The sequence below is a fragment of the Salmo salar genome, chromosome ssa18 (genome assembly GCF_905237065.1).
Source record: "Salmo salar chromosome ssa18, Ssal_v3.1, whole genome shotgun sequence".
Taxonomy (NCBI): Eukaryota; Metazoa; Chordata; class Actinopteri; order Salmoniformes; family Salmonidae; genus Salmo; species Salmo salar.
This window is the reverse complement of record NC_059459.1, coordinates 66,357,076-66,384,612: the sequence shown is the minus strand read 5'-3', so window position 1 is coordinate 66,384,612 and position 27,537 is coordinate 66,357,076. Positions and strand designations below refer to the sequence as shown.

Sequence of the window (27,537 nt, the reverse complement as noted above, 5' to 3'; positions counted from 1 at the left end):
CACACACACACACAAACACAAAGACATACCAACATTCTCACACCCATCACTGCCTGGCTTCTTACGTAAACTCAGAAAGTCATTTCAGACCAAACTCCCCTCTCCACCTTTCTCTTGACTGTGACATTGGGAACTCCAAACTCTACTCAAACACACAAAACCAAAATATCCAAAAGGCAGCCAAGAAGGGGGTAAAGGCTGAGTGATCCACCCTGTTATCTCTCTCTCGCAAATACACGCCGCACTCTCTCTGACCGTGTTGTATATGTTGTTTCCAGCTCAGTAGACTAAAGCTGTTCTGTTATGAAGCCTCATTCCTCATTAGTTACTGTATCTACACAGCAGGCCTGTTAATTAACACATCAACTCAGGCATAGCTAATAGACCAAGCTAGTCCTCTACACCCCCCCCCCACACACACACACACACACACACACACACACACACACACACACACACACACACACACACAGTGTGTTTGTGTGTGTAACATTTAATATGCAATTTTGCCCTGCAAACGTGTGTGTGTGTGTGTGTGTGTGTGTGTGTGTGTGTGTGTGTGTGTGTGTGTGTGTGTCCAGAGGCCAGGGTTGAAGGAGAAGATCATTCACACACAGATGTAGAATTATTATGTTTCAAAGCACAAAGCCTTTGAATAATTTATACACACACACACACACACACTGAAAAATACAGACACACACCACACACGCTGATGCTTTAGTGTTTGCAGCGGTAGAGATTTAACCAGCCTCACCAGACTTCCACTAGTGCATAGCTAAATACCGCCCCGTCTCCTCATTCATCCTGACAGCCTGCGTGCCACGTTATTACGTCCCCCCTGCAACCAGGTCAGTAATCTCAGTCACTTGTCCGTCCATTATTATGTTCCCTTTCTTTTTCTCTGCCACCCCCGATTCCTTCCTCTCTCTCCCTCGGTCTCCATTCATTTCCCTCTTCCCTCTTTCTTTCTCTCCACTGTGCTCTCTCTCACTTCTTCTCCCTTTCTTTTTGTCTAGTCTCCCTCTCGCTCTGTCTAGGGCAAAAGCCTGAATGACCACCCTTATTCCAAGAAACTGAGCAGGGGCGAGAGAGAACGAGGGAGGGGGAGAGAGGTGCTCTGACGTCAACGAGATTGCTCGTTAACAAAAGCGGGACGGAGCGAGGGAGAGGGAGGGAGGTGGAGAATGAAGTAGCTGTAATTGGTAGGTTTTTGAAAAGGGAAGAGAAAGGAAAGACAGAATTAGTTTTCCATCTGCGGCCTCTCTGGGGAGTGTGTGTGTGTGTGTGTGTGTGTGTGTGTGTGTGTGTGTGTGTGTGTGTGTGTGTGTGTGTTGTGAGGCCAAAGCGGGTCAGAATGACATGTTGGATTTTCTAAGGGTTCTACAGGTCACGTTCACCTATCAATCAACAGGGCTAGAGGGAGAGACCCACTCTATCACCCTGTCTCTCACACACACTCACACACACTCACACACACGCACGCGCACACACACGTCTGAGAACAAAGAGACTGCACCTCCAGTACATGAGGGTGGGTGGCAATACTTTACTGTGTTTCTCAGTTTCCAAGTATGCATGTTTCTGTGAATATATGTGTGTGTGTGTGTGTGTGTGTGTGTGTGTGTGTGTGTGTGTGTGTGTGTGTGTGTGTGTGTGTGTGTGTGTGTGTAAATCGGTGTAATCCCTCTGTGGGACTCTCTCCATCGTCTCCTTGAGCCAGAAGATATTCTGCCAACAGGAGAGCGGCCTGCCAACCACAAACATACAGACACATACACGGACATACACACACACACATCCAGACACACACACACATCCAGACACACACACACACACCCCCATGCATGGGTTGGTGTGGGCTGGGCAGGTTGATTATAGTGTAGGTCTAGAGGACTGTGCAGGGATTAGGAAGAATGCCTATGGAGAGGTAGAGAGAGAGAGAGATAGTGAGAGAGAGCGCGATAGAGAGAGAGAGAGAGAGTGGGGGGAGAGAGGCTGCACAAAGACGCACAGCCGGCGACGTGATGTGATGCGACGCTATGAAACGGTTAACGACGTGGTTTACATACAGCGCGATGGATTATCTCTCCCTCTCCTCTTTTCATTCCCTCTCCCCCTCTCCCTCTCTCATTCTTTATCCCCCCTCCATTGTGACATTGTGTGTCGGACTATAGAACAGCAGTGTAGCAGATTGAATGGAATTCTTCCCTTCTTTCTGGAGAGAAAATTAATAATATAAAACTCCCCCGATCCCCTTTCAGTCCTTCTTATCCCCTCCGTTTTCCTCATCCCTCATCCGCTCCCTTGTTCTTGGTGGAAGGAATGAAGAAGTGCATGGTGGTCAAGCTAGAGAGAAGTGTCTAGTTGAGCAAACTAAGAAAAGTGCCATCGTTTACTTCAGTATTGTCCTCGAGGACTGGGAAGAGAACACAAGACAAGAAGAGGGCGCATCATTGGTTGTGTAACAGAGGTGTAGGGAGAGAGAGAGAGAGAGAGAGAGAGAGAGAGAGAGAGAGATAGATAGAGAGAGAGAGAGAGAGGTTTGTGAGAAAACTAGGTGAGAAAAAGAGAGAGGGAGAGGGTGTGAAAGAGAGGTGTGAGATGGAGGGAGCGCTGTGGGGAAGGTTGACGATGACAGCGGCAGGTTCTCTCTCTCTCTCGCCCTCGTGAATCCGTCTCTACCCCGCTCTCATTCTCTCCCCCATTTCTCCAGTCCGATGAGATTACCTCCCCGGATTACTCCCAGAGATTGGAGCAGATTACCAGTAAAAAGAAGCTGACCCACACACACACACATTTTATTCATTTAGCATGTGCATGCACACAAACAGATGAACGTTCTACATTGGAGACGGAGAGAAAGCGAGAGGAGGAGGAGATGAGCGGAGTGGTGGAAAACCAGTTAGAGGAGGGGAGTGATGACAGAAGAGAGAAAGAGAGAGAGAGAGAGAGAGAGAGAGAGAGAATGGAGAGATGAAAGGAAAGGTAGACAGGGTCCTCCTAATTGGGAAGAATTGAAAAGGAGGGGTCGGACGACCACGTCTGTCAGAGTTACTGTGTGAATCAGAGGTAACAACAACAACCAGAGTCTATTGGCTTAAAACACTGATGCTATCAAGGGACATACAGTGTACACCAAATCTGTTTTAAGCATTTGATTTTGTTGAGAGAAAATGTGTGTGTATGCAAATGATTGTGAATGTGTGCATGTGTATGTATGTGTTAGGTGATATCTCTGTGTGCTGCAGGGACACGTCTTGGCTTCTCTCTCTCAGTGTGACATTGTCGGACGCCTGTCACTGGCGCCCTGGCACGGCACACTGGGGGACGAGCCAAACACACACACACACACACACACACACACACACTATGACTCTCCTCCAGGAAGGAGAGAACACACGGGTTGGATAGAGAGATAGAGGAGGAGAGAGAGAAGGGTTTAGAGACCAGAAGGCGGAAACACGGCTTATGTGGGGCTATAAATGGAGGAGAGAGGGATGGAGAGGGGAAGACGAATTCAGCTATACTGAGCTTCTCTGAGACAGGAGGGTGAAAGATGAGGAATGAAAGACAAGAAATGTCTGAACTTTTCTCTTTTTTAACTAAGCAAGTCAACTAAGAACAAATTCTTATTTTCAATGACAGCCTAGGAACTTTGGGTGAACTGCCTTGTTCAGGGGCAGAACTACAGATGTGTACCTTGTCAGCTCGGGGACTTTCGGTTACTAGACCAACGCTCTAACCACTAGGCTACCCTGCCGCCCTAACTTTGAGAAGGAAGGAACATGTAAGAAAGTAAGAGAGTGAAAAGAAGAGTTATGAGGGAATCAGTGGTAGAGAAGAGTTGGAGATCTGGATAGAAAGTGTATGACAGAGCTACTAGAGAGAGAGAGACAGCTACTAGATAGAGAGAGCTACTAGAGAGAGAGAGAGAGTGACTAGATAGAGAGCTACTAGAGTGAGCTACTAGAGAGAGAGCGCTACTAGAGAGAGAGCTACTAGAGAGAGAAAGAGAGAGAGAGAGCTACTAGAGAGCGAGAGCTACTAGAGAGCGAGAGAGAGCTACTAGAGAGAAAGCGAGAGAGCTACTAGAGAGAAAGCGAGAGAGCTACTAGAGAGAGAGAGAGCTACTAGAGAGAGAGAGAGCTACTAGAGAGAGAGCGAGAAAGCTACTACAGAGAGAGAGAGAGAGCTATGAGAGAGAGCTACTAGAGAGAGAGAGCTACTAGAGAGAGAGAGAGACAGCTACTAGAGAGAGAGAGAGAGAGAGAGAGAGAGAGAGAGAGAGAGAGAGAGAGAGAGAGAGCAACTAGATAGAGTGAGCTACTAGAGAGAGAGAGCTACTAGAGAAAGAGAGAGAATATTGAGAGCTACTAGAGGAGCTACTAGAGAGAGAGCGCTACTAGAGAGAGAGCTACTAGAGAGAGAGAGAGAGAGAGAGCTACTAGAGAGCGGGAGCTACTAGAGAGCGAGAGAGAGCTACTAGAGAGAGAGAGAGAGCTACTAGAGAGAAAGCGAGAGAGCTACTAGAGAGAGAGAGAGCTACTAGAGAGAGAGAGAGAAAGCTACTAGAGAGAGAGAGAGAGAGAGCTATGAGAGAGAGCTACTAGAGAGAGAGAGAGAGAGAGAGAGAGAGAGCGACTAGATAGAGAGAGCTACTAGAGAGAGCTACTAGAAAGAGAGAGAGCTACTAGAGAGAGAAAGAGAGAGAGAGCGCTACTAGAGAGAGAGGGAGAGCTACTAGAGAGAGAGAGAAAGAGCTACTAGAGAGAGAGAGAGAGAGAGAGAGCTACTAGAGAGCGAGAGAGAGCTACTAGAGAGAGAGCGAGAGAGCTACTAGAGAGAGAGAGAGCTACTAGAGAGAGAGTGAGAGAGCTACTAGAGAGAGAGAGAGAGAGAGCTACTAGAGAGCGAGAGAGAGCTACTAGAGAGAGCGCGACAGCTACTAGATAGAGAGAGAGAGCTACTAGATAGAGAGAGCTACTAGAGAGAGAGAGAGCTACTAGAGAGAGAGCGACTAGATAGAGAGAGCTACTAGAGAGAGAGAGCTACTAGAGAAAGAGAGAGAGTGACTAGATAGAGCTACTAGAGAGAGCTACTAGAGAGAGCTACTAGAGAGAGAGCGCTACTAGAGAGAGAGCTACTAGAGAGAGAGAGAGCTACTAGAGAGCGAGAGAGAGCTACTAGAGAGCGAGAGAGAGCTACTAGAGAGAGAGAGAGCTACTAGAGAGAGAGAGAGCTACTAGAGAGAGAGCGAGAGAGCTACTAGAGAGAGAGAGAGCTACTAGAGAGAGAGCGAGAGAGCTAATAGAGAGAGAGAGAGGCTAAAGAGAGCTACTAGAGAGAGAGAGAGCTACTAGAGAGAGAGAGCGACTAGATAGAGAGAGCTACTAGAGAGAGCTACTAGAAAGAGAGAGAGCTACTAGAGAGAGAAAGAGCTACTAGAGAGAGAGAGAGAGCTACTAGAGAGAGAGAGAGAGCTACTAGAGAGAGAGAGAGAGAGCTACTAGAGAGCGAGAGAGAGCTACTAGAGAGAGAGCGAGAGAGCTACTAGAGAGAGAGAGAGAGAGCGAGAGAGAGAGAGAGAGAGAGAGAGAGAGAGAGAGAGAGAGAGAGAGAGAGAGAGAGAGAGAGAGAGAGATGCCAAGAGCTGAGCAAAGAAAAGAGTCCCCTCATCCAGCTGGTCCTGGGGCTGAGTTCACAAACCTGTTCTACTAACACACTGAAGGCTCAGGACCAGAACATCCAATCAATCAGAATAAACCAAATTACATCACGGTCAAAACAAAACTATATTGCTTATTGTGAAACACAAGCGCAAACACAAAGCAAAATGCAGTGCTATCTGGCTTAAATCGACAGTACACCGTGGCTAAATATTTGACCATGGTTACTGATCAAAACCTTAGAAAAACCTTGACAAAGTACAGGCTCAGTGAGCACAGCCTTGCCATTGAGGAGGGTAGACACAGGAAAACCTGGCTCCTTGTAGAGGAAAGGCTGTGCAACCACTGCACAACAGCAGAACCTGAGACGGAGCTGCATTTCCTGACAAAATGTCAAAAATATAAAACAATTAGAGTGTCATTTTCCCAAATGTGAAACCCTTATTCAAGGTTTCAAAGACCTCTCTGATGAGAGTAGGCTACCCGTCCTGTTGGGGGAGGATGCAGAGAGCTGTGGGTTGGCAGCGCACTACATTGCTGCCTGCCATAAGTTGAGGGACAGTGTCTGACAGACCAATCAACCTGCACATGTACTCTACCATATGCTTATTGTTATTGTTCAATGTATGGTTATTTTGTTGTTACTGTTGTCCCGTTGACAATTTTGATTGCAATATGTACATTGTTCCGTCATGCCAATAAAGCGAATTGAATTGAGAGAGAGAGAGCGAGAGAGAGAGCAAGAGAGAGAGCGAGAGAGCGAGAGAGAGCGAGAGAGCGAGAGAGAGCGAGAGAGAGAGCGAGCGAGAGCGAGCGAGAGAGAGCGAGAGAGAGAGAGCGAGAGAGAGAGCGAGAGAGAGAGAGCGAGAGAGAGAGCGAGAGAGAGCGAGAGAGAGAGAGCGAGCGAGCGAGAGAGAGAGAGAGAGAGAGAGAGAGATCCAGAACTGGAGAAGAGGGTGGTGGTCTTAAATCCCCATACAGACTGCTTTGTTGAGTGATTGACAGCTGAGCGTGCCACGTTTGAGGCGAAGTGGGGGGAGCCCGAGGATTATCCTCCCCTCTCTCACACCCCCCTAAGACCAGGTCAAGTGGTACATGCTATTTTCTGTTATTTTCAACACTCTCTTTCACACTCCCCAAGAAAACAATCTTTGTCTTGTTTTTATTGTTTTGTTAATAATGCTTAATATGACATGGGTAAATCTGGGCAACAGGCAGGGAAGCAAGGAGGCATGACACACACACACACACACACACACACACACACACACACACACACACACACACACACACACACAGAGCAATAGAGGCCCTTCCATTCCCTCTTTCCAATGTGAAGGATTTTAAATAAAGGAATAACAGCACTCAGACTGTCAAAAAGAAGGACAAGAGAAACTATTGTCTTTATTGTCAGTACTGTGACACTGACAAGTAGAGGGAGTTGACTGTTCTGTCACATGAATGACGGGTGATTGAATTGTGAGCAATTTAAAGTGAATAAACTAACTTTGTATAAAAGAGATAGGGTTGAAATCCAATTGAATTACTGCATATTCTTCATCAGACACTTCTAGTTTAGATCAAATTAGATCTGAGTGTGGGATTCAACATAAGCACACAACTCTAAACTGAGTGTACAAAACACTAGAAACACCTTCCTAATATTGAGTTGCACCCCCTACTGCCCTCAGAACAGCTTCAATTCGTCAGGTCATGCACTCTACAAGGTGTGGAAAGTGTTCCACAGGGATGCTGGCCCATGTTGACTCCAATGTTTCCTACAGTTGTGCCAAGTTGGCTCGATGTCCTTTGGGTGGTGGACCACTCTTGATACAAACAGGAAACTGTTCAGCATGGAAAACCCAGCAGCGTTGCAGTTCTTGAAAACAAACCGGTGCGACTGGCACCTACTACCATACCCCGTTCAAAGGCACTTGAAGAAGGATTTTCACCCTCTGAATGGCACACATACACAATCCATGTCTCAATTGTCTCAAGGCTTAAAAATCATTATTTAACCTGTCTCCTCCCCTTCATCTACACTGATTGAAGTGGATTTAACAGGTGACATTTACATTTGACATTTTAGTCCTTTAGCAGATGCTCGTATCCAGAGCGACTTACAGTATTGAGTGCATACGTTGTCATACCTTTATTGACATCAATAAGGGACCATAGCTTTCACCCGGTCAGTCTATGTCACCGAAAGAGCAGGTGTTCATAATGTTTTGTACACTCAGTGCAGATCCTTGAATGTATGTGCACTGTTGAGGTGCATACACACACACACACACACACACACACACACACACACACACACACACTGACGCACACAAACCAGTAGCAACACTACAGACCACACACATCTAGAGGGGTTACAGGGCACAATCAATGACTATGATTCATATGCATACACCACACACACACGGTAGCACCCACATCCATCAAGTAAACATTCTCAAAGAGCTCCAGAGATGGAGAGGGGCTGGAGTGTTGAAGAAATACAGGAAAGGGATATTTTGTCCCCCTCTCCTCTCCCCCAATGACCAGCATTCTTCTGGCCCTCATTTCTTTGCAGAGAGAGAGAAGGGAAGAGAGGGAGAGAGAGCGAGCAAGAGAGAGAGAGAGAGAGAGAGAGAGAGAGAAAGAGAGACCATTCCATCTGTTTTCTCTCCCGTGGTTCCTATACTACAGCTTGACACCAGTGGAGGGAAAGAAAGAGGGATGGAGAGAGAGGGATGAAAGAGTAGAACATGGAGAGAGAGGGATGAAAGAGTAGAACATCCCTCCGTGTGTGTGTGTGTGTGTGTGTGTGTGTGTGTGTGTGTGTGTGTGTGTGTGTGTGTGTGTGTGTGTGTGGCCCTAGCACCAGATGCAGGACAGGTTCAGGTCTCTCTCATTCTCAGGAAGTCCCAAATTGCTTTGACACCACTTTGATAGACAATCATGACTATTCATCCTGCCTTTTGAAATGTTTATTATTTACCAGAGGGAGAGGAGAATAAGGGGAAGAGAGAGAGAGAGAGAGATTGGCACAAACCAGTTAAACCACCCACAAAGGGCGAGAGAGAGAGAGAGAGAGAGAGAGAGAGAGAGAGAGAGAGAGAGAACAAAGAAAAAGAGACAAGGAAAAAGAACAGAGCAATTTAAAACGTATAAACCTTATCGGCTGCCAACTCTGTGTAACGTGATAGAGGGGAGGATATGGAAAGATGGACATTTCCACTGGCCTGGTGTGGTGGAGGAAGGGGGGAAGACAGACAGAAGGAAGAGGGAAGGAGAAGTGAAGGGGGGAATAGTAAGTAGAGGAGGACTAATTTAACAGAAGAGAGAGGTTAAGAATGAGTTATAAGTGTATGCGTGTGAGAAAGTGTGTTTGTCTGTGTGTATGTGAGTGTGTGTGTGTATGTGAGTGTGAGTGTGTGAGTGAGTGTGAGTGTGTGTGTATGTGAGTGTGTGTGTGTGTATGTGAGTGTGAGTGTGTATGTGAGTGTGTGTGTGTGTGTGTGTGTGTGTGTGTGTGTGTGTGTGTGTGTGTGTGTATGTGTTCGGCCTTTCAGCAAGGCACTGGGGGGGAGCTCTTTTGTTGATGGGGAGGGGGGAGGAGAGGAGAAGGGAAAGAAAGGAGGGATTGAAAGGTAGAAAAAGAAGTGAGCGATACGATACTGAAGGAGAGGGGTGCGCCTCCAAGGAAATCTAACTCCTCCAGTTGGACTTTGGCCAGCACTGGGAGCAATAAAAAAATGAATCTGTGTGTGTGCGTGTGTGTGCATCATGTGCGTGTGTGTTAGCGCTTACCACAAGACAGGCGGACAAAGAGAAAGAGAGAAAACGTCAGAAAAGAAAAACCAGCTCGCTCCATACCTCCAGGCATGCATAGTAAGATGCGGGTGTAAGTTTGTGCGTCTGTGTCTGCATGTGTGTGTGTGTGTGTGTGTGTCGTGTGTGTAAGCAGCCAGAGGATCCGATTTAATCCTGTTGGTGGAGCAACCTCTATACAAGACGGATCTTGTTATGGAGTTGTCGTGGACAACAAAGACTGTGTTCACAGTCTATGGAAATGTCTTCTTTTCCCATTCCAATGTGTTGTACACAGAGACCTAACATCCTGGCCACCGGAGCTACTATGCAGAGTGGAGAACCACTGTCCTTTCATTATCCTCTCCCTCTTTCACTCCATTATCTTCATAGCCGACCAACAACAACCGCGAGATAAGTGCTCTCTCTTTTCTCGTTCCCTACAACATTTTGTACACAGACACCTTGCATCCAGGGTCATATTCATTAGTGCACACCAAACAAAAATGTTTTGCAAAAAGGAAAAACCTATTCAGGTAGTTCAGATACCGAAAACCTTAAATTAAAAGCCCAGCGTTTATTTTCTTAAATCACTGAACACATGTTCTTATGAGAGTCAGTTGTCCCTTTCCTTAATGCACACAACTTTTGCTCATTTGCATAGTTAATTGATAATTCCAGCATTCAATTCCAGCATTTTAATCAATTTCTTAATTTCCTGCACTAATGTGTTATCATTTAGACACTGGCACGCTTTTTTCTGTCTATGTATGCCTCTATAAAAAAAATAATAATAATAATTCCTTGACAATAATTATTCTCCTCTTTGACTGTGCATTTTCTGCTGTTCTTATTACTTACCGCTAGAGGGCGATCGGTCAATTTCTAGGGTTCTGTACTCCCAAAGTTGTTGACTGTTTTTGTGCTTGCCAGTTAGCTAGCAGTTCTCAGCCATTAGAAGCCAACAGCTAGCAGTGTCTTGCTAGCATGAAAATGGATGATTGACATAATTTGTTTGAGTAGTTACTGAATTATTTGAAGATGCACTATTCAGAAATTGCTCCGCCATTTCCTAATTTTAGTTTGTGACAAAACAAGCTAGTGTAGAGAATCATTTTACCATCTAAACCTTTGTGAAATATATTTTCCATAGCCAAAACTATTGTATTTTCAGCTGTTTGAAGCTGATGCAAGATACAAAAATGAAACTTAAAAACGGGAAGCATAGAAATAGTGCACATAGAACAGAGCTACCGCTTTTTAGACGTGCTTTCAATGAGAATGACAGATCTATAACTCACATTTCTATGTTACATACTGCAGCTTTAATGTAACAAATTAAACATTAAACCTTGTAAACAATTCATGGAAATTCATGGTAACCTCATAAACAATTCATTTAGGCTATTTGAGACTCAGCGTTTAATTTAAGATTTATGGTAGTCCCTCCCTGTTTCAGTCTGTTTTCTTCTGTTTCATGCCTAATGAACACAACCCTGATCACTAAGGGTACTATACTGAGTGGAGTTTGTGTAGTCTAAGCTCTCAGAAATAGGCTAGCTAGCTAGACAAGGTCATGGTTTCCCCTTCAAAGTGCTTTAGATGTGGTCTAATGGTCTGGCCAGATGGACTGAAGGGAACTGATTTCATACAGTCTGTTCTTATGGCTGCCAGTTTTTTTATTTTTTTTTAGAAGGGAACTGAATTCATACAGGCTGTCCCTATGCCAGTGGGTTCTAGCTACGAACACAGCGACAGTGGTATGAAGTAGTATCGAAGATGCAGTCCGGGATCTTAAGCACTTACAAATTCGTAACATATCGTACAAATTGGAATCCGTAACATATCATACAAATTTGCAAATAAAAAACGTAGTATACAGTTGTTCACAATTTTCAGGGACCCGTTTGGGCTCGTGAGCACCCCTTTGAAAACTACTGGCTGAAATGATACAAAAGCCCTGGAGTATCACATTAACCTGCATGAATAGCAGTAAGTAGAGTATGAAGCAGGAAGAAGTATTATGAGGGTTATAATAAAGCAGTAGTATTAAGGGTTATAAGACAGTAATACCATAGTAGTATTGTATATAGAAGTATGAATGGTGAATAAAGGCACGAAAAGGTTGGGGTAGTATGGCCAAGCAGTATCACAGCCTCTTCCCATATTGTAGCTGTGTGCAGTGGTCAACTCTGTGCGTGTGTGAGATATTGTGAAGAATGTGTCTTCGGCGGTGTTAATGGCACACAGGAAGAAGCTCTCAGGGTGATGATGATCAATTGGCCATCACTCACTATCTGGGTCACGACACATCAGACCACAGCCCCGTCACCCCTCTGCTCACTCTCCTCTACTCCCACTTTCTCCATCCCTCTCTCCCTCCCCAGTCAATCACCGGCCTCTCCTCCTCTCTCTCTCTCTCGCCGTCAGTGCCAGACCTCATGTCATCATCCACCCCTCTCTCTCTCTCGCTCTCCCTCCTCCTCCCCAAAGAGTCGGTAAGCACTGTCAGTTACTGTGTTACTGTGACATGATTCAGCTGGCTAGGTCAGGATAAACATTCCCATTGCTCTCTGACACACAAACGCGTGCACACACACAAATACACGCGCGCACTCATACCCAGTTGCCAAAAGAGAAAAACATAAAACATGTTTGACTAAAACTGACATGAATAAACACAGAACGGAGCACTTCTGTTAGGAGCAGACAAAGATTGTCTCTCAAATGTCACCCTATTCCCTAAATAGTGAACAACAATTCCCTATTGGACTTGGACAAAAGTAGTGCACTAAAGAGGGAATAGGGTGCCATTTCAAACACATGCAAAGTTTGTCGGTGAAAAGAGACCATTTGACGCCACTAGCTCAAAGACAGACAGGAACTGTTTTGAATAGATCCAGTTTCTCAGGAATGGGAGATAACAAAATAACTGTGGCTTTATCCATTGCTTTGTGTTTATGTGCTTTTCTGCATAACTTTGAGCCAGACATGCAAATGAAGGCCTCGCCTTACCAACCTGAGGGGGATAGGAACACACCTTGGTTGGAACACACACAAACAGGTACTGACACACCCACCCACCCACCCACCCACCCACACACACACACACAGAGGTGATAATTGTAATCCAGGCCCCAGGTCTGTGGGGTCAGGTCTGTGCATCTCAGCATCTGTAGGAGGAGGAAGAGCAAGAGGGAGGAGAGGAAGGAGTAGGAGGAGACGGGGAGGAGGAGCAGGAGGAGGATTGCCCTGTGAGGTCAGTCCCAGACCAGCTCAGCCCAGCCGTGGTGAGGCCAGGCCACTCATTAGCTTGGTTCACACAGTCCCCTCTAAGCAGTATCATCCCTCCACTCACAGAGGCATCTGGTCTGGCCCAGAGAGGACCGGAGGACTGGGAGGCTGGAGTGGGGTTGACAGAGGGGCCACGTGCTGAGAGCGGATCCTAGATCAGAGGAAACCTGGGGGATTTGGGGGGCACCACCCCTTGCCCCTGTCTCCCCATCTCTCCTACACACACCCAGGCCAAGGCCGATTAGCTTTGTTTAACCAGTGGATCAGGAGGAGAATCCTAGATCTCAGTGGGCCAGCCTGCTGATCTAAAGGCCATGTGGATGGACATGATGCTGTTGCACCCCAGGGCACTGCTCCTCATCTGGATGTACTGGAGAGCAGAGAGAGGCCCCATTGCTTTTCACTGTGCGTGTGTGAGCGCGCAGTCCACCAGTCCCCTATAACTGTAGAGAGACCATTCTGCCAGTCTGTCTGTTACAGGTGGAGATCTTCTCATATTGTGATTTTGACAGTTACTCAGCTAAGTACCCGGGGACTGAAACCTATACAACTAGTGACCCTAAAGAACCAAAATGTATCAGACTACCATTCATTCCTGAAACCTCATGTGGTGTGTGTGTGTGTCTGGGCTTCTGACATGCTGTCTGGGCATGGTGTGTGTTGGACTCTCACTTCACACACACAGTGACTGTGATACATGAAGCCCACACACTCACACGCTTCAAAGGGTTAGTTAAGTCAGGTCGTCTGAGTATTCAGTGTAATGCACAGTGTGTGTGTGTGTGTTTTGTGCGTTTGTGTGTGAGAGACATGTCCATGTGTGTGTCTGTCTGCTTGATCTCATACCCCAGGGAGCAGAGAGACAGAAAAGGACACCCCACTACTACCCTGCCTACCTGCCCTCCCTGGCTGGCTACCCACCTGGCTGGCTACCCGCCTGGCTGGCTACCCACCTGGCTGGCTACCCGCCTGGCTGGCTACCTTACTAGTTTCTCTCTCAGTGAGCCAGCTGTGTAGTGTAGTGGCTAGCCTGTTCTTTTCTGCCACATCAGCTGAAAGCTCTATTCATATCTCCCCGACGCTTTCGGCTCGTAAACTCTCTCTCACACAGAACTTGGCCTTTTCAGTTAGAGGAGCAAAAACAAGTGCCTGCTGCTGAGGACGCTTCGCCGTGCAGCTAGGAGACAAGCAGCTCCCCATACTCTCCCTTTCTCCCTGAGTTTCTTCCTTTTCTCTCTCTCTATCCGTCTCTCCTCCCTCCAGCGCACTCCAAGCTCCTACTCTTTTCTTCTTTACCCCCCTATTAAACTTAACAGTAGATTTTCGCTAATAATTTTTTGCCCCAGGATCCGTGTGACTAAGCTTGCTGCTTCTCGTACACTCCTATCCACACAACAGAAATCCCTCAATGGAAAATACATCATTCATAAATAGGGAAACGTAAGGGTGGATTTATGGTTGAATTAAGGTTTGATTGTACCTGTACAAATAGTCACTAATTCACCATAGAAATTACACTGCATTAATAATATGACCTACAGTAACATTCTCCCCCCCCTCTTCTTTTCACCCTCCTCCCGATTACATTTTCAGCAACCTTTCTGTTTGAGACCCTGTTGTGTTCTGTTTTTATTTTTGACTTGAAACACTTAGCCTAGTTAACCAGCATTTTATCCGGCGTTAAATTAGCAAACGATTAATTCATTATTGAGAATCTGGAAGGGGTACAGTCGAGGGGAGACACCCACACACCCACACCCACCCACACACCCACACACACACACACACACACACACACACCCACGTTTACAATAACCTACACTCTTAGAAAAGGTTCCAAAAGGGTTCTTTAGCTGTCCCCATAGGATAACCTTTTTCAGTGCCAGGGAGAACCCTTTTTTTACACCCTCTGTGGAAATGGTTAAACATGGAACCCAAAAGGGTTTTACCTGGAACCAAAAAGGGTTCTGGTATGGGGACAGCTGAAGAACCCTTTTAGGTTAGAGAGACAGGGAGAGAGAGACGGAGAGAGAGAGGGCGACAGCAGACTGATTTAGGCTGATAGACCAGACCAGCTCGAGAGGCATGCAACCCTCAAACCCTTTAACAACTCCCAATCTGATCGTACGCACTGGAGCATCCAAAACCCTAGCATAGGCTAAAATCATATCACATCTAATGAAGCCATTTATCTTCTACTGTGTGTGTGTGCGTGTGTGTGTGTGTGTGTGTGTGTGTGTGTGTGTGTGTGTGTGTGTGTGTGTGTGCGTGTGTAGACACATGCATCTCCAAGGGTGGTGCACTCTCTGTACAGAGACCCAGCCAATGTGACCCAACGCCATCGGCCTGATGTGTGTGTGTGTGTTGGCTGTACAGCATTAGCGACCAGCTTTCCTTCCAGTCCCCCTCCTAACTCACAGAGAGTAATAACAGATTCGATCTTTCATTAGCCCAGCGTGTAGTTGATAATGGGAGATGCTGAGATAAGAATAAAGGTGTGTATGTGTGTGTGTGTGTGTGTTAAGTGTGTTAAGTGTGTCTGGGATAAGGATAATGTATGTCTAGGGGAGATTCTCCCAAGGTGATCGTTCTGGCTCAATTCCTGTTCCTTAAAGCATAACGTGTACTGGCACTTGTGTCTTAACGCGTATCGATTGGCGTACATTTTGAGTCATTCCACCTTTAATCCTCCTGACTCCATCCTCCTCTCTGTTCTTCCCTCCACCTCTCATTCACTCACCCTTTTTCTGTCTCTAACCTTTCCCTGTGTTCCATCCATCCAACCCCTCTTCCCCTTCCCTCACTCTCTTCTTTCGCCTACCTTTTCCTATGTTGCAACCATTCCACCTTTTTCAATCCATCCATCCAGCAACCCTCCCTCTCTCCCTCCCTCCCTCCCTCCCTCATTCCCCAGCTCCTTTCTCTGACCTACCTTTAGTCCCTGAGTGTCCCCTGCTGTGTAGCTGTATAATTAGCGCCTGAATGTGACACGTTTTTCATTTGCCACGTCTAGTCACTACGCTCTGAGAGGAGTGAGAGAGTGAGACAGAGAATGACAGGAAGAGAGAGAGAGAGAGAGAGAGAGGTAGGAGGGAGAGCGGCGAGAGAGGAATGGACTAGGGGATGGAAATAGACAAGAGACTGGGAGAGAGTTAGAGGTAGAGAATGAGAGAGAGAGTGATAGGTGGAATGGTAGAGAGAGAGTGAGGCAGCGAGGGAGAGAGGCAACGAGTCCATGAAAAAACAGGCCAATGTAACTTGAAGAAGAGATTGACAAGTGGAGAGATGGAGGAGGGCAGCGGGGGAGTTGGGTAATGTAGAGGTGAAAACCCTAAACATCAAAGCAGCTAAACGAGGGATGGTCTTCAGGATAACTCCTCATCACAGTCACCAGTGCTACAAAGCCAAAATGTGGACCCTGCTCGCACTTCACGTGAATGTATTATTTTATTCAGGCTTCACATAGCAGTACGTGATCATTTTGACAGTATACAGGAAATATAGTGTGTGTGTTGGGAAAGTTGGGGTTCTTCTCTTAAACACTTGTCAACGTGTAATAACTTGTGTAATCACCATGTTTCAAACATGTAACAACATGACTTACAGAGCAATTATTTTGTGCGATGAAGTTAAACGTTGGGTCTATTTCTCTTGTGACTGTCTCTTTCCATTCCGTGGCACTTAAGGCAGTGTGAAAGGGTAGCGAGTGTGAACGTCGCCACGGTTTCCCATTACTTACATTTACATTAGTTCGAGACATAGGCCTACTTACCTAACAAATGAAGGTAACAGAACTTAGAAGTGAAAAGTCAATTAAATTAGAACCCAATCACATACTCTTAATTAACCAAGCATTAGGCCCACTCACAAAGTCCTTCCATTGCTACCCCTCCACTCCTTCGGTGAAAATCACCCTCCATTGTCCAAGGCTGATGTACCCATCAGATTACTACGCCCACTGCTGACGAAGACTCTCTGTGTGCGTCTCAAATGCCACCCTATTCCCTGTGTAGTGGACTACAAAGTGAATAGGGAGATATTCGGGACGCAGACCCTCATTAGGGGCTTCTGCCAAGAGCTACAACGGCAGAGCCGTGCAGAATTAGATCTCTCCTCGCTGTAGCATCTGTTGAAGGAAAAAGAGGCCCCGGAGTAGCCCAGTCCACGGACCACATGGACGCATTAAAAACCTATTCATCTTAAAAACAGCCCTCGGCATCTGTAGCTGGGCCTAATAGCCGCGCATAACCTACATTCCGTTCCAGACTGAGACCAGCTATGGAGTCTTGAGGTTTGAGTAGGCTACGTACCACACACGCCATCGCCACCGGGTGTCAATTCAGACGCACCGAAATTGGCGGAGGTGTGAGGAAACTGACGGAAGGTGGTCTCGGTTGTTAGGCAGAGTAGCTAATGGGAGGTGTTTAAAATGACATTTCTCACCTAATGGACTTTCCTTTTTCCAGAGGGGAAAAATGCAAATGACTTGAATGTGTTCAGGGCAGACAGCCTCTATTGTTAATCAATGTCAACTTGGCCTACAAGGCTGCACGATTTCCAGACCTCTAAGATGAATATGGTTTTATTATTCAAGTCTATGTATATACCTATAGCCTATATCATTGAATCTCACCCAGAAATGACATAGGCCTAGGCGACAGTAGCCAAAAGTAACCACGTTTATGCACATTAACTACAATGTAACAACCAAACAAATGCAACTAGATAATTGACACAGGATTTTGATTTCAATGTCTGATTGCAATAGATAGGCTTGATCACAGTTTCCCAAACGTGGTCCTGGGGCCCTGCCTGGGTGCACCTTTTTTTCGACCCTACAATTACACAGCTGATTAAAATAAACTCCTCATCAAGCTTTGATTATTTGAATCAGCTGTGTAGTGCTAGGGCAATAACCAAAACATTAACGCTATTGGGGCACCAGGACGGAGTTTAGGAAACACTGCTCTAGATGAGGTAAACGAATTTCATGCCCAGAAAGGGCAAATCGTTTTCGAAATGCTGTCGTAAAATCCCTCAACACACACACACACACAATACAAACTGTCATTTACGAGCCTGGGCCACATAAAAGCCCATAACTTCTTTAGCCTTAGATAACGAGAGAGGGAGAGAGAGGGAGAGCTACAGTTGTATAGGCCTGGAGTTATTGCACACCCTTCTCCAAACTTCGTTGAGAGCTTTAAACTCCCACATAATAAAGATAGGCCTGTAATTATCGTTTACAAAAGACTAGAAGGTAAACATCACATAGGCTGCACCGCAAGGCTTTACTTTCCACTCTTACCTTTTGTTCAATGAATTCCAGTAGATAGGCTCCATGTTGCTCGCCGCCGTCCCCAGTAAATCCATTAAGATTATCAGCAGAAAACCCAGTCTACTCCCACTTCTCCGACGCGCCATTGCAACCACACTAACCCGATTATTTACCCCCATTTAAAAATAAATGTGAGTTTTTCTATGAGGTTGGAGATGGGGGACTTTCAAAACAAAGACTATAGGTGAGTCCACTCAATGCGTGAATATGAGATATTGTGCCTTGGGCAACAGCATGGATATAAACCGAAACTAGAACACAAAACGCAGTAATTGACACTGAACTATGACAGATAAAAGTTGCTCTATCCGTGACCGTTGAACGACAATATAGGCTGCGTCCTGCGGAAATCGACAATATTTTCTGTGCGTGTCCAGGAGAAATACTATGCCAATCCCATGACTTTCTGATTATTTTGTCATTAGTCCCTATTTTTTCTCCTCAATGCGATGTCCACTGGCTCGTGCACAACTCCCCTTCTTACTCAAAAATAAATCCCGTGAATCGATTTCTACTGGTATGTATGTTGCGTGTTGGTCTTAGCTATAATTGTTTTTTTCCCAAACAATGTTCCCTTGTTGTCTGCGCCGATTCTGTTCGGCTTCTCTCCCATTCCTTCTTTTTTTACGGATTTTCCACCAGTATAGAAAGGGTACTTTATGAAGAAAAAAAATCGAGATAGAAGCGCTAATGTGTGTTTAAAAATGGAAGAGGATTTTCTCCCGTTTAGAACAGCAGCTCCATCCCCATAAGGACGCGTTGATGCTTGCTGGTCGGTGGATTTGTCATTGCGCGGTCTGGTCCCCACTCACTCCTTGTTCTTTCTCTTCACTTCCAATTAGTAAATCCGAGATCCTATCCCAAATGATTTGTAAATGCGACTGGCAAATAAACCTCGGTTAATGTTGCCATCCAAGAACCAACTTATCACAGAACAAATAAAAACACTTGACTAGAAAGACAACTGAAGACTAGAACATCTCCAGCCTATTCAACTTCAACTAACCAGACGAATATGAGCAAAATAAAACTTGGAATAATAAATATACGTTTAACATAGGCAATATCCTTATGTTATAGACTAGCCGGTCTGGTGTGGCGAGTCATTTGGAATATTGATAGCTTCCCTTCTCCGTCAATGTTTCCCATTCGATAGCCTATCTCCCTCGTCTCACTAGTTCAAATTCCCACTCGTTTGACTTGCCTAACGCTCGGAGCGCATTGACAGACTGCCTGCTTGTTTGGGAAAAGGGGAGGGCAAATGGGAGGTGTATACTCGAATGGAAAAAAAGACCCATCTCCCGACTGGCAGGCGCACTAAAGGAGCGGAATACTCCTTTCGTTTTTTTTTGGGGGGGGGTCGAGTCGGTTTCACTCAATGTATATATCACCCTCCTTCCCCTCTCCTTGTGGGGGGTGGCAGCCGCTCTGGACCCCGAGCCGAGACACGCCGGACAAACTCGGACTCCTCCAGTCTCTCCTTTCGGTCTTTTCTGCCTCTTTCAAAGAAAGCTTCCCCTTTCTCTGCTTCATCTGTTCGCAGACTCCAGCAAACAGTCGCTCACGCTGACCATCATGCACGACAAATACTGCGATTCCTTGGTGAGGCAATTTGTTAAAGATTGGTGAAAGGCCTCGAGCGCCCCCAGTGTGTATTTCTCCTTGTTCACAAAGTGGTAGCCTATTCTAGATATAGCCTATTTGTGGATTTTATGAAAGAAAATGACAGGTCTCTACTCTCTCATTATTACTGTATAATAACTATTCAATGACAGCCAAATTCGGGAAATGTGTTCAAAAACATTATGTTAGGTGAATGTCATTCTAATTCGGACAAGTGTCCCAAGGCCTATGACCCTGGTCATTCCCCGGATTCCCACCCATATTTTTCTGTCTCTTTGCTTTGACATTGTTGAAAAATTATAGCCTAAGCAATAACTTCCAATACTAACAATTGAAAGTGCCGTTTGATTTGACGATGTGCAGAGCACTGCGGGCGACAGGCACCTCGGTGGCCGCACACTATTGTTTACAGTGGGGCCCTGCTCGCCAAGAGAACAGACGGGGCCACATGCCATCCGACTGTCAAGTAGGGACCAAAACCTTGCCTGCACTGCCGCCCTGTGGTTAGATATGTAACTGCATGACATTACTGTGGAATTAGATGTACTTAAAAAAAAATGTAACTATGCAAGTCGGTTAAGAACAAACGCTTATTTACAATGACGGCTTACCCCGGCCAAACCCGGACGACGCTGGGCCAATTGTGTGCCGCCCAATGGGACTCCCAATCACGGCAGGTTGTGATACAGCCTGGATGACGATCTAAACAGGATCTAACAAAAGGTATGAGCTATTTCTTAGTTCTGATATAAGCTTGTATACATTCTCCGTGCAGATTAAACTAAGATGATATGATAAGACAACATATTAAAATGGTATCAGTTTATTGCTGAATACATAGTGATATGACCTTTATACCCTATATGGACACATTCCTGATGATGACAGAGCAGAGAGGCATCTGTGAGTTCAGCTGGTAAGGAGTTGGATGAAGTTGCTCCTAAACACTGATCTAATGTCAGTGTTGAATTCTTCCCCCTAATAGTTAAGATCAGGATTGGGAAGAATAAGCTGATCCTAGATCTGTGCACACAGGCAACAGCAATGTTGTAGCTGTAGTAGCAAGTAGATGCCTGTGCATCATCAGGTAAAGTGTGTGTTGGTGACATCATCCGTCTGGACCGCCACGTCTGTATAGCCAGGTTCTCTGCCCAGGCGACGGAGCTTCAACAGGTAGTCAGAGTGGAGGGAGGACTCGGTCAGATCCACAAACTGTCTGTAACTACACTGTAACCTCTGACAGAGAGAGAGAACAGGAGACGGTAAGAGAGAGGTAGAAAGAGATGGAGGGATAGCGAGAGCGAGTAGGAGAGAGAGGGAGAGTGAAAGAGAGGGAGATGGTGAAAAAGAGACGGTAGGTGTTCAAATCTATGGTTTTATATGAGAAGGTCAAACTGAGAAAAACTAGGGAGATCTAATGAGAGAATAGATGGCTTGAGATTCACAAATACAACCCAAAATTAACATAGTGGACGTGGTCACAAACGAAGGGCAAAGAGACAAAATGTTTAACACAAAACAAAAGTCAGGGGATGAGCTGGCACGGAACACAAGGCTTCTGCTCTGGCTCAGAGAGAGAGAGCGAGGGAAGGAAGGCTGGAGCTCACATGTGCATGTTACGGATGGAGAGAGGGGAGAGTGTGTGAGAGAGAGAGAGAGAGAACGAAAGAGGACTGCAGCTAGCTCATGTGGTCCATTATGGATATGGGTGGTAGTTTAGTGGTGTTCATTTATTCATGATGACCTCATTAAGTGTGCTGACCTTAAACTCTGTCTCATAGCTCATCCTCTCCCCTGTGACTCTGGCCAGACCCTGCTCCAGCTGCCTGTACCTAACACCACAACACAGAGACAGACAGGGAGGGAAGGAGACAAGGCCAAACACATGAGAGGGAGTACACACAGAGAGAGAGAGAGAGAGAGACAGAGGGAGAGGAATAGAGAGAGACAGAGAGACAGAGGGAGAGGAATAGAGAGAGACAGAGAGACAGAGGGAGAGGAATAGAGAGAGACAGAGAGACAGAGGGAGAGGAATAGAGAGAGACAGAGAGACAGAGGGAGAGGAATAGAGAGAGACAGAGACAGAGGGAGAGGAATAGAGAGAGACAGAGACAGAGGGAGAGGAATAGAGAGAGACAGAGAGACAGAGGGAGAGGAATAGAGAGAGACAGAGAGAGAGGAATAGAGAGAGACAGAGAGACAGAGGGAGAGGAATAGAGAGAGACAGACAGGGAGGGAAGGAGACAAGGCCAAACACAGAGAGAGAGAGAGAGAGAGAGAGAGAGAGACAGAGGGAGAGGAATAGAGAGAGACAGAGAGCGAGAGATACATTGCCAAAAACGTGGACACACATACACACATTGCAAAACATGACGCAGACAAACACCGCAAGGCATGACACAACAGCACGCATACACACACACACACATTCATATTACCAAGGCATGAGAAACACACAATAACAGACATCACAGGAGGTTGGTGGTACCTTAATTGGGGAGGACGGCTCATGGTAATGAGTGGAAAGGTATCAACAACATCAAACACACGGTTTCCATGGTTTCCATGTGTTTGATGCCATTCCATTCGTTCCGTTCCAGCCATTATTATGAGCCGTCCTCCCCTCAGCAGCCTCCACTGACACACATACACAATGTGTGAAGAGAGGGCATGCAAGGGCATACACACTATGGAGAATGACAGAGAAGTAGTCATGTAGGCAGGTATGCAGGAGGGAGAGGAATGCATACAGGGAATGCAGAGCAGAGAGATGGAGAGATAGGGATGAAGGAGGAGAAATGGCTCAGCGTCAGTGAGTCCCATGCACATTGTGTGTGTGTGCATGTTGTAGACATTCTTGCCGGCTTTGCATTAGAGCGAGTTCCACGGTATGTCTGTCCTGGAGAGTCTGTAGGTCCTTCTGTGCCTCTCTTTCACACTGCTGTCGCACACACACCTCTGTTTCCCGAACAAGCCTCTTCACATTCTCCTGAAAAAGAGAGAGAGACTGCTTGAAGAACTCTGTAAAAATATCCTCCGTGTACAACGTAAAACACCAAACAATGCATGCAGAGCAGAATTAGACCGATACCCGCTAATTATCAAAATCCAGAAAAGAGCTGTTCAATTCTACAACCACCTAAAAGGAAGCAATTCCCAAACCTTCCATAACAAAGAGTCCCCTAAGCAACTTGGTCCTGGGGATATGTTCACAAACACAAACAGACCCCACAGAGGCCCAGGACAGCAACACAATTAGACCCAACCAAATCATGAGAAAACAAAAAGATATTTACTTGACACATTGGAAAGAACTAACAAAATAATGAGAGTAAACTAGAATGCTATTTGACCATAAACAGAGAGTATCTAGTGGCAGAAAACCTGACCACTGTGACTGGCCCAAACTTAAGGAAAGCTTTGACTATGTACAGACTCAGTGAGCATAGCCTTGCTATTGAGAAAGGCCGCCATAGGCAGACCTGGCTCTCAAGAGAAGACAGGTTATGTGCACACTGCCCACAAAATGAGGTGGAAATTGAACTGCACTTCCTAACCTAACCTGTATGACCATATTAGAGAAACATATTTCCCTCAGATTATACAGATACACAAAGAATTTGAAAACAAATCCAATTTTGATAAACTCTCATATCTATTGGGTGAAATACCAGTGTGCCATCACAGCAGCAAGATGTGACCTGTTGCCACAGGAAAAGGGCAACCAGTGAAGAACAAACATCATTGTAAATACAACCTATATTTATGTTTATTTATCTTCCCTTTCACAGTTTAACTATTTGCACAATATTACAACACTGTATATAAACATAATGACATTTGTAATATTTTTATTCTTTTGGAACTTCTGTGAGCAATGTTTACTGTACATTTTTATTGTTTCTTATTTCAATTTTGTATATTATCTACTTCACTTGCTTTGGTAATGTTAACATATGTTTCCCATGCCAATAAAGCCCCTTGAATTGAAATTGAATTGAGAGAGAGAGAGGAGTGAAATATTACAAGCTGTAGTACACACACACACACACACACACACACACACACACACACACACACACACACACACACACACACACACACACACACACGACAGCTAACCACACAATTCAGTCCCATTCAAAATTCCCTAACCCCTAAATCTAACCCTAACCCGTTCACTTACCCTAACCCAAAAACCTAACCTTAACCCTAGCTCCTAATCCTAAATCTAACCCTAGCTCCTAATCCTTAATGTAATTCTAACCCTAACACTAATTCTAACCTTAACCCTAAACCCCCTAGAAATAGCATTTGACCTCGTGGGGACTAAGAAAATGTCCCCAGTTGGTCCAATTTTTGTTAGTTTACTATTCTTGTGTTGACTTCTGGTCCCCACAAGAATAGTTAAACACCTCCACACACCCTCACTTTTTGAATTCTCCCACCTGTACTTTTTCCTCCTTGGCCTCTACTTCTCTCTGTCGCTCCTCTTCCACCTCTCTCTGTATCGCAGCCCTCATCCTTCCGCAGGTCTCCTCCACCGCCAGCCTCATTTCCCTCTCGATCTCCTCCCGCAGCCCCACACAGCGCTCCTCAAACTGGGCCTGCTGCTCTACCCGCTCCCCCTGCCTCTGCTCAGCCTCCAGCCTCTCCCTTGCCAATAAGGCCTCTTTGAAGCACACCTGCAGACACTTGGGAGGGAATAAGGGAGAGAGGGAGGGAGAGAAGAAGGGAGGGAGGGAAACATAAAACGATGGTGGTCAAAAGGAAGGTAAGGAGGAATGGATAGAGGGAGGGAAAGAAAGATGAAAGGAAGAAGGGATGGAGGGAGGAATGGAAAGAGGGATGGATGGAGAGAGGGAAATAAAGAGAGACTGAAGGTGGTCAGAATTGGCACTGTGCTCAGTGGTTTGTGGTAGTACGCCTCAGGGCTGGTGAGGAAGAGGGGGATCTTAGGGTTGGCTGCTGTACCTTTCCCTAAAGTGCAATTATAGAATCCATTACTCCAGCTAGGGCCTCTAAACTTCCAGCCATATGTCCTATCTGCCAGGCCTCACCTGCATACAGGAGACTCCACAGCCACTTCAAAAGGCCCTGTTTATCATAACTATATATTGCCAGAGGGAATAGAGAGAGTGGGGAGCAGAGAGAGAGGGAGGGGGAGATGGGGAGAGAGGGAGGGGGAGAGAGGGAGGGAGGGGGAGATGGGGAGACAGAGAGATGGGGAGAGAGGGAGGGGGAGGGAGAGAGAGAGAGGGAGGGAGGGGGAGATGGGGGGAGAGATGAAGCGAAGTGCGCTGAAATACTTATTCTTTATGTATGAGAACATATTGGAAATTCAAATCTGGTGCCTTAGAATCCTGGTCTGAGTTAGTGTATGATGTATAGTTTAATGTGTGGGTTATAGTGATACCTTACGTCTATACGGTATGTTAATCAAGGTGGGTATTTCACAGGGATATCCAACACATCTGGATTGAATGAGGTGAGATCAGAGTAGTGCTGATGAGGGAGAAACCTTGTGTGTGTCATCTTTTCCTGGATTCTCACAGTGTGTGTGTGTGGTGTGTGTGTGTGTGTGTGTGTGTGTGTGTGTGTATAGCAGGATATAGAGCTAACATGTGCCAATTACCCACACCTCCAGTGTAAGCAAGAGGAAATGTGTACATCAATCATATCTAAAGCCTTGGACATGGAAGAAAGAGAGGAGAGAACATATAGGTAGATAAAAAATGGCATTGAGGAGCTATGAAATGTGCTGTGCAAAGATGACTTGACCATTGAAATATTTTTCAACCATGGTTTGTCTTGTTCGTGTGTGTGCGTTTCACCTCTTCCTGTTGTTTCAGTGACCTCTCTTTATCCTCCTCTGCCCTCTGCAGAAATACTGCCATCCAGGGTGACTCCCCCTGTGTGGCCCCCACCTCTAGCTGCTCGGAGTGGGGAGAGAATGAGGCTGGCCCTGGGTCCTGGCTGGTGCTTGTGGAGGTAGAGGTGGAAGGAGAGAGAAAATACTCTCCCAGACCTGTTAGGACCAATAACCACCCCAGTATCAGTACTCCCATAGAACAAGGTCCGACAACACTGGTCCTGCAGGGCCACTGTTAGTGCAGGGTGTTGTTCCAGGCCAGCATTAACACACCAAGCCTGTTAACATTACAACCCCTCCAGGGCCATATATCCCACCCCTGCCATTGAATCAAACTTGGATATTCTAAATCTGAGGAAAATTCCTTTTAAATATGATATCAATGTCACAAGCCCTCAGTGACAGAAAATCTATTCCCTCCACTGCCCTGAAAACATGTTCCTTAAAGAGAGGAGCAGAGCAATGAGAAACACCATACAAGTGTAGCTAGACATTTACAATTCCACCTCCAGATATGCGTCTTTTTCCATGTGGAATTACCCTGTGTCAAACTGAAGTGTATGGGTGTGTGATGTGTGTTCTAGTACTTTCTACCTAGGATTAGCTGCTCCAACAGAGGGCAGCCATTTGAATAATTGTTTTCAAATGTCTTTCTCAACGTCAAAACGCCATTTCACTTTACGTTGCTACTTGCCTGATATTCCCCACTCGGACGACAAGCGTTTCTGACTATAGAGTGGGGAGGCAGGCAGAGGAGGGGGGGGGGGGGGCGAGAACGGATTTCTCAAAAATGGAACCAAAGCCTCTGTGCATTTGCAAATAACAAACTGACTGCACTCAAGCAAATACACTAACAAAAGTGTCATGGCATGAAGGTAGAAAATATCCCTCGCTGTTTGCACTGTTTTTATGGAGGCTGCCTAGAAGTGAAAGAGAGAACGTGAGAGAAGAAATCAAGAGGAACATCGCGTGTCATCTAGGAGTGAAGTAGCCCATTTTACACTGTATTGTGAGTTGAGCCCTGCGTACATAAAGCATGGTTTGAGTGTTGCATTGTTGAGTCTCACCCAGGATGTGTGTGTGGAGGAGCCTCTGTGTGGAGAGGGTGGTCCGGTTCAGCATCCTCTGTAGAGGCCCCATGTCAGACATGCTCCTACCCCACTAACAAAGAGCACAGACCCCTTAGACTGGATAGAAGATTACAACCCCTTCTTATTCACAACCTTTGGCTGGATAGATGAACATACCCTCCCTATTCACTGTTTGACTGCTACTGAAATACCCACTGTTCGACACTGAAGACCACACCACTGATTCACCCCTCTCTTTCTGCACTAACGCCCGCTCACCCTTTCTGTATCACACGCTCTTTCTCCGTCGCGCACCCCACTTCTCTCGCTAGGCTCTTCCCTTTTTCTAAAAACGGTCGCTTAGCAACGCTCACAACAACAAAAAGTGCCGCTCTTCAACTTGGCACTTAACTCTACTTATACCCGGGGTTTGTAATGAGGGTATGCTCGAAAGGCATTTGACTAAGATCTTTTTCAGAAATGTAACATCTATATAGTCTTCTCACTTTGCCAAAATAGCTTATATTAAATAACTATGAATACAAATAAATAAAAATAATTTTAAGACACATGAATTCAGCATAATACTGGCAGAAGAAAATGAACCATTATGAGACTGGTTGAGTGAACAGCACCTTATTCAATCCAACTCTTGGACAGACAGCAAATCCACCCGTAAGAGTTCGTTTGCCCTCTGGTGGCCTCTTCCTAAACTTTCCGACGAACTAGACAGCAACATGCAATGGATGACTTAAAAAATATATACTGCTCAAAAAAATAAAGGGAACACTTAAACAACACATCCTAGATCTGAATGAAAGAAATAATGTTATTAAATACTTTTTTCTTTACATAGTTGAATGTGTTGACAAC

At 45.8% G+C, this 27,537-nt stretch overlaps 2 protein-coding genes across 3 annotated transcripts in view; both read right to left on the bottom strand.

The window, feature by feature from the left end:
• The window catches only part of LOC106577756 (ephrin-B3), an 81,218-nt gene extending 61,843 nt beyond the window's left edge, over window positions 1–19,375 (bottom strand). Inside the window, exon 1 of the mRNA XM_014156074.2 lies at window positions 18,070–19,375. Within this exon, the coding sequence (XP_014011549.1) occupies window positions 18,070–18,218 (149 nt within the window). The 5' untranslated portion in view covers window positions 18,219–19,375. The remainder of the gene's footprint in view (window positions 1–18,069) is intronic.
• Window positions 19,376–20,529: 1,154 nt separating this feature from the next.
• On the bottom strand, window positions 20,530–27,359 carry si:dkey-111f13.5 (inner centromere protein). Of its 2 annotated transcripts, XM_014156077.2 has the most exons (7): window positions 26,944–27,359; window positions 26,662–26,755; window positions 25,557–25,750; window positions 24,171–24,416; window positions 22,584–22,711; window positions 21,485–21,554; window positions 20,530–20,958 (listed from the first exon to the last, which is right to left on the bottom strand). In XM_014156077.2, exons 2-7 carry the CDS (start codon window positions 26,741–26,743, stop codon window positions 20,806–20,808), a joined length of 873 nt encoding a protein of 290 aa, XP_014011552.1. In that variant the 5' UTR covers window positions 26,744–26,755; window positions 26,944–27,359; the 3' UTR covers window positions 20,530–20,805. The 2 variants fall into 2 exon arrangements, with proteins under 2 accessions (XP_014011552.1, XP_014011550.1); XM_014156075.2 differs by having other exon boundaries at window positions 26,662–27,351.
• Between the last annotated feature and the right edge of the window lie 178 nt (window positions 27,360–27,537).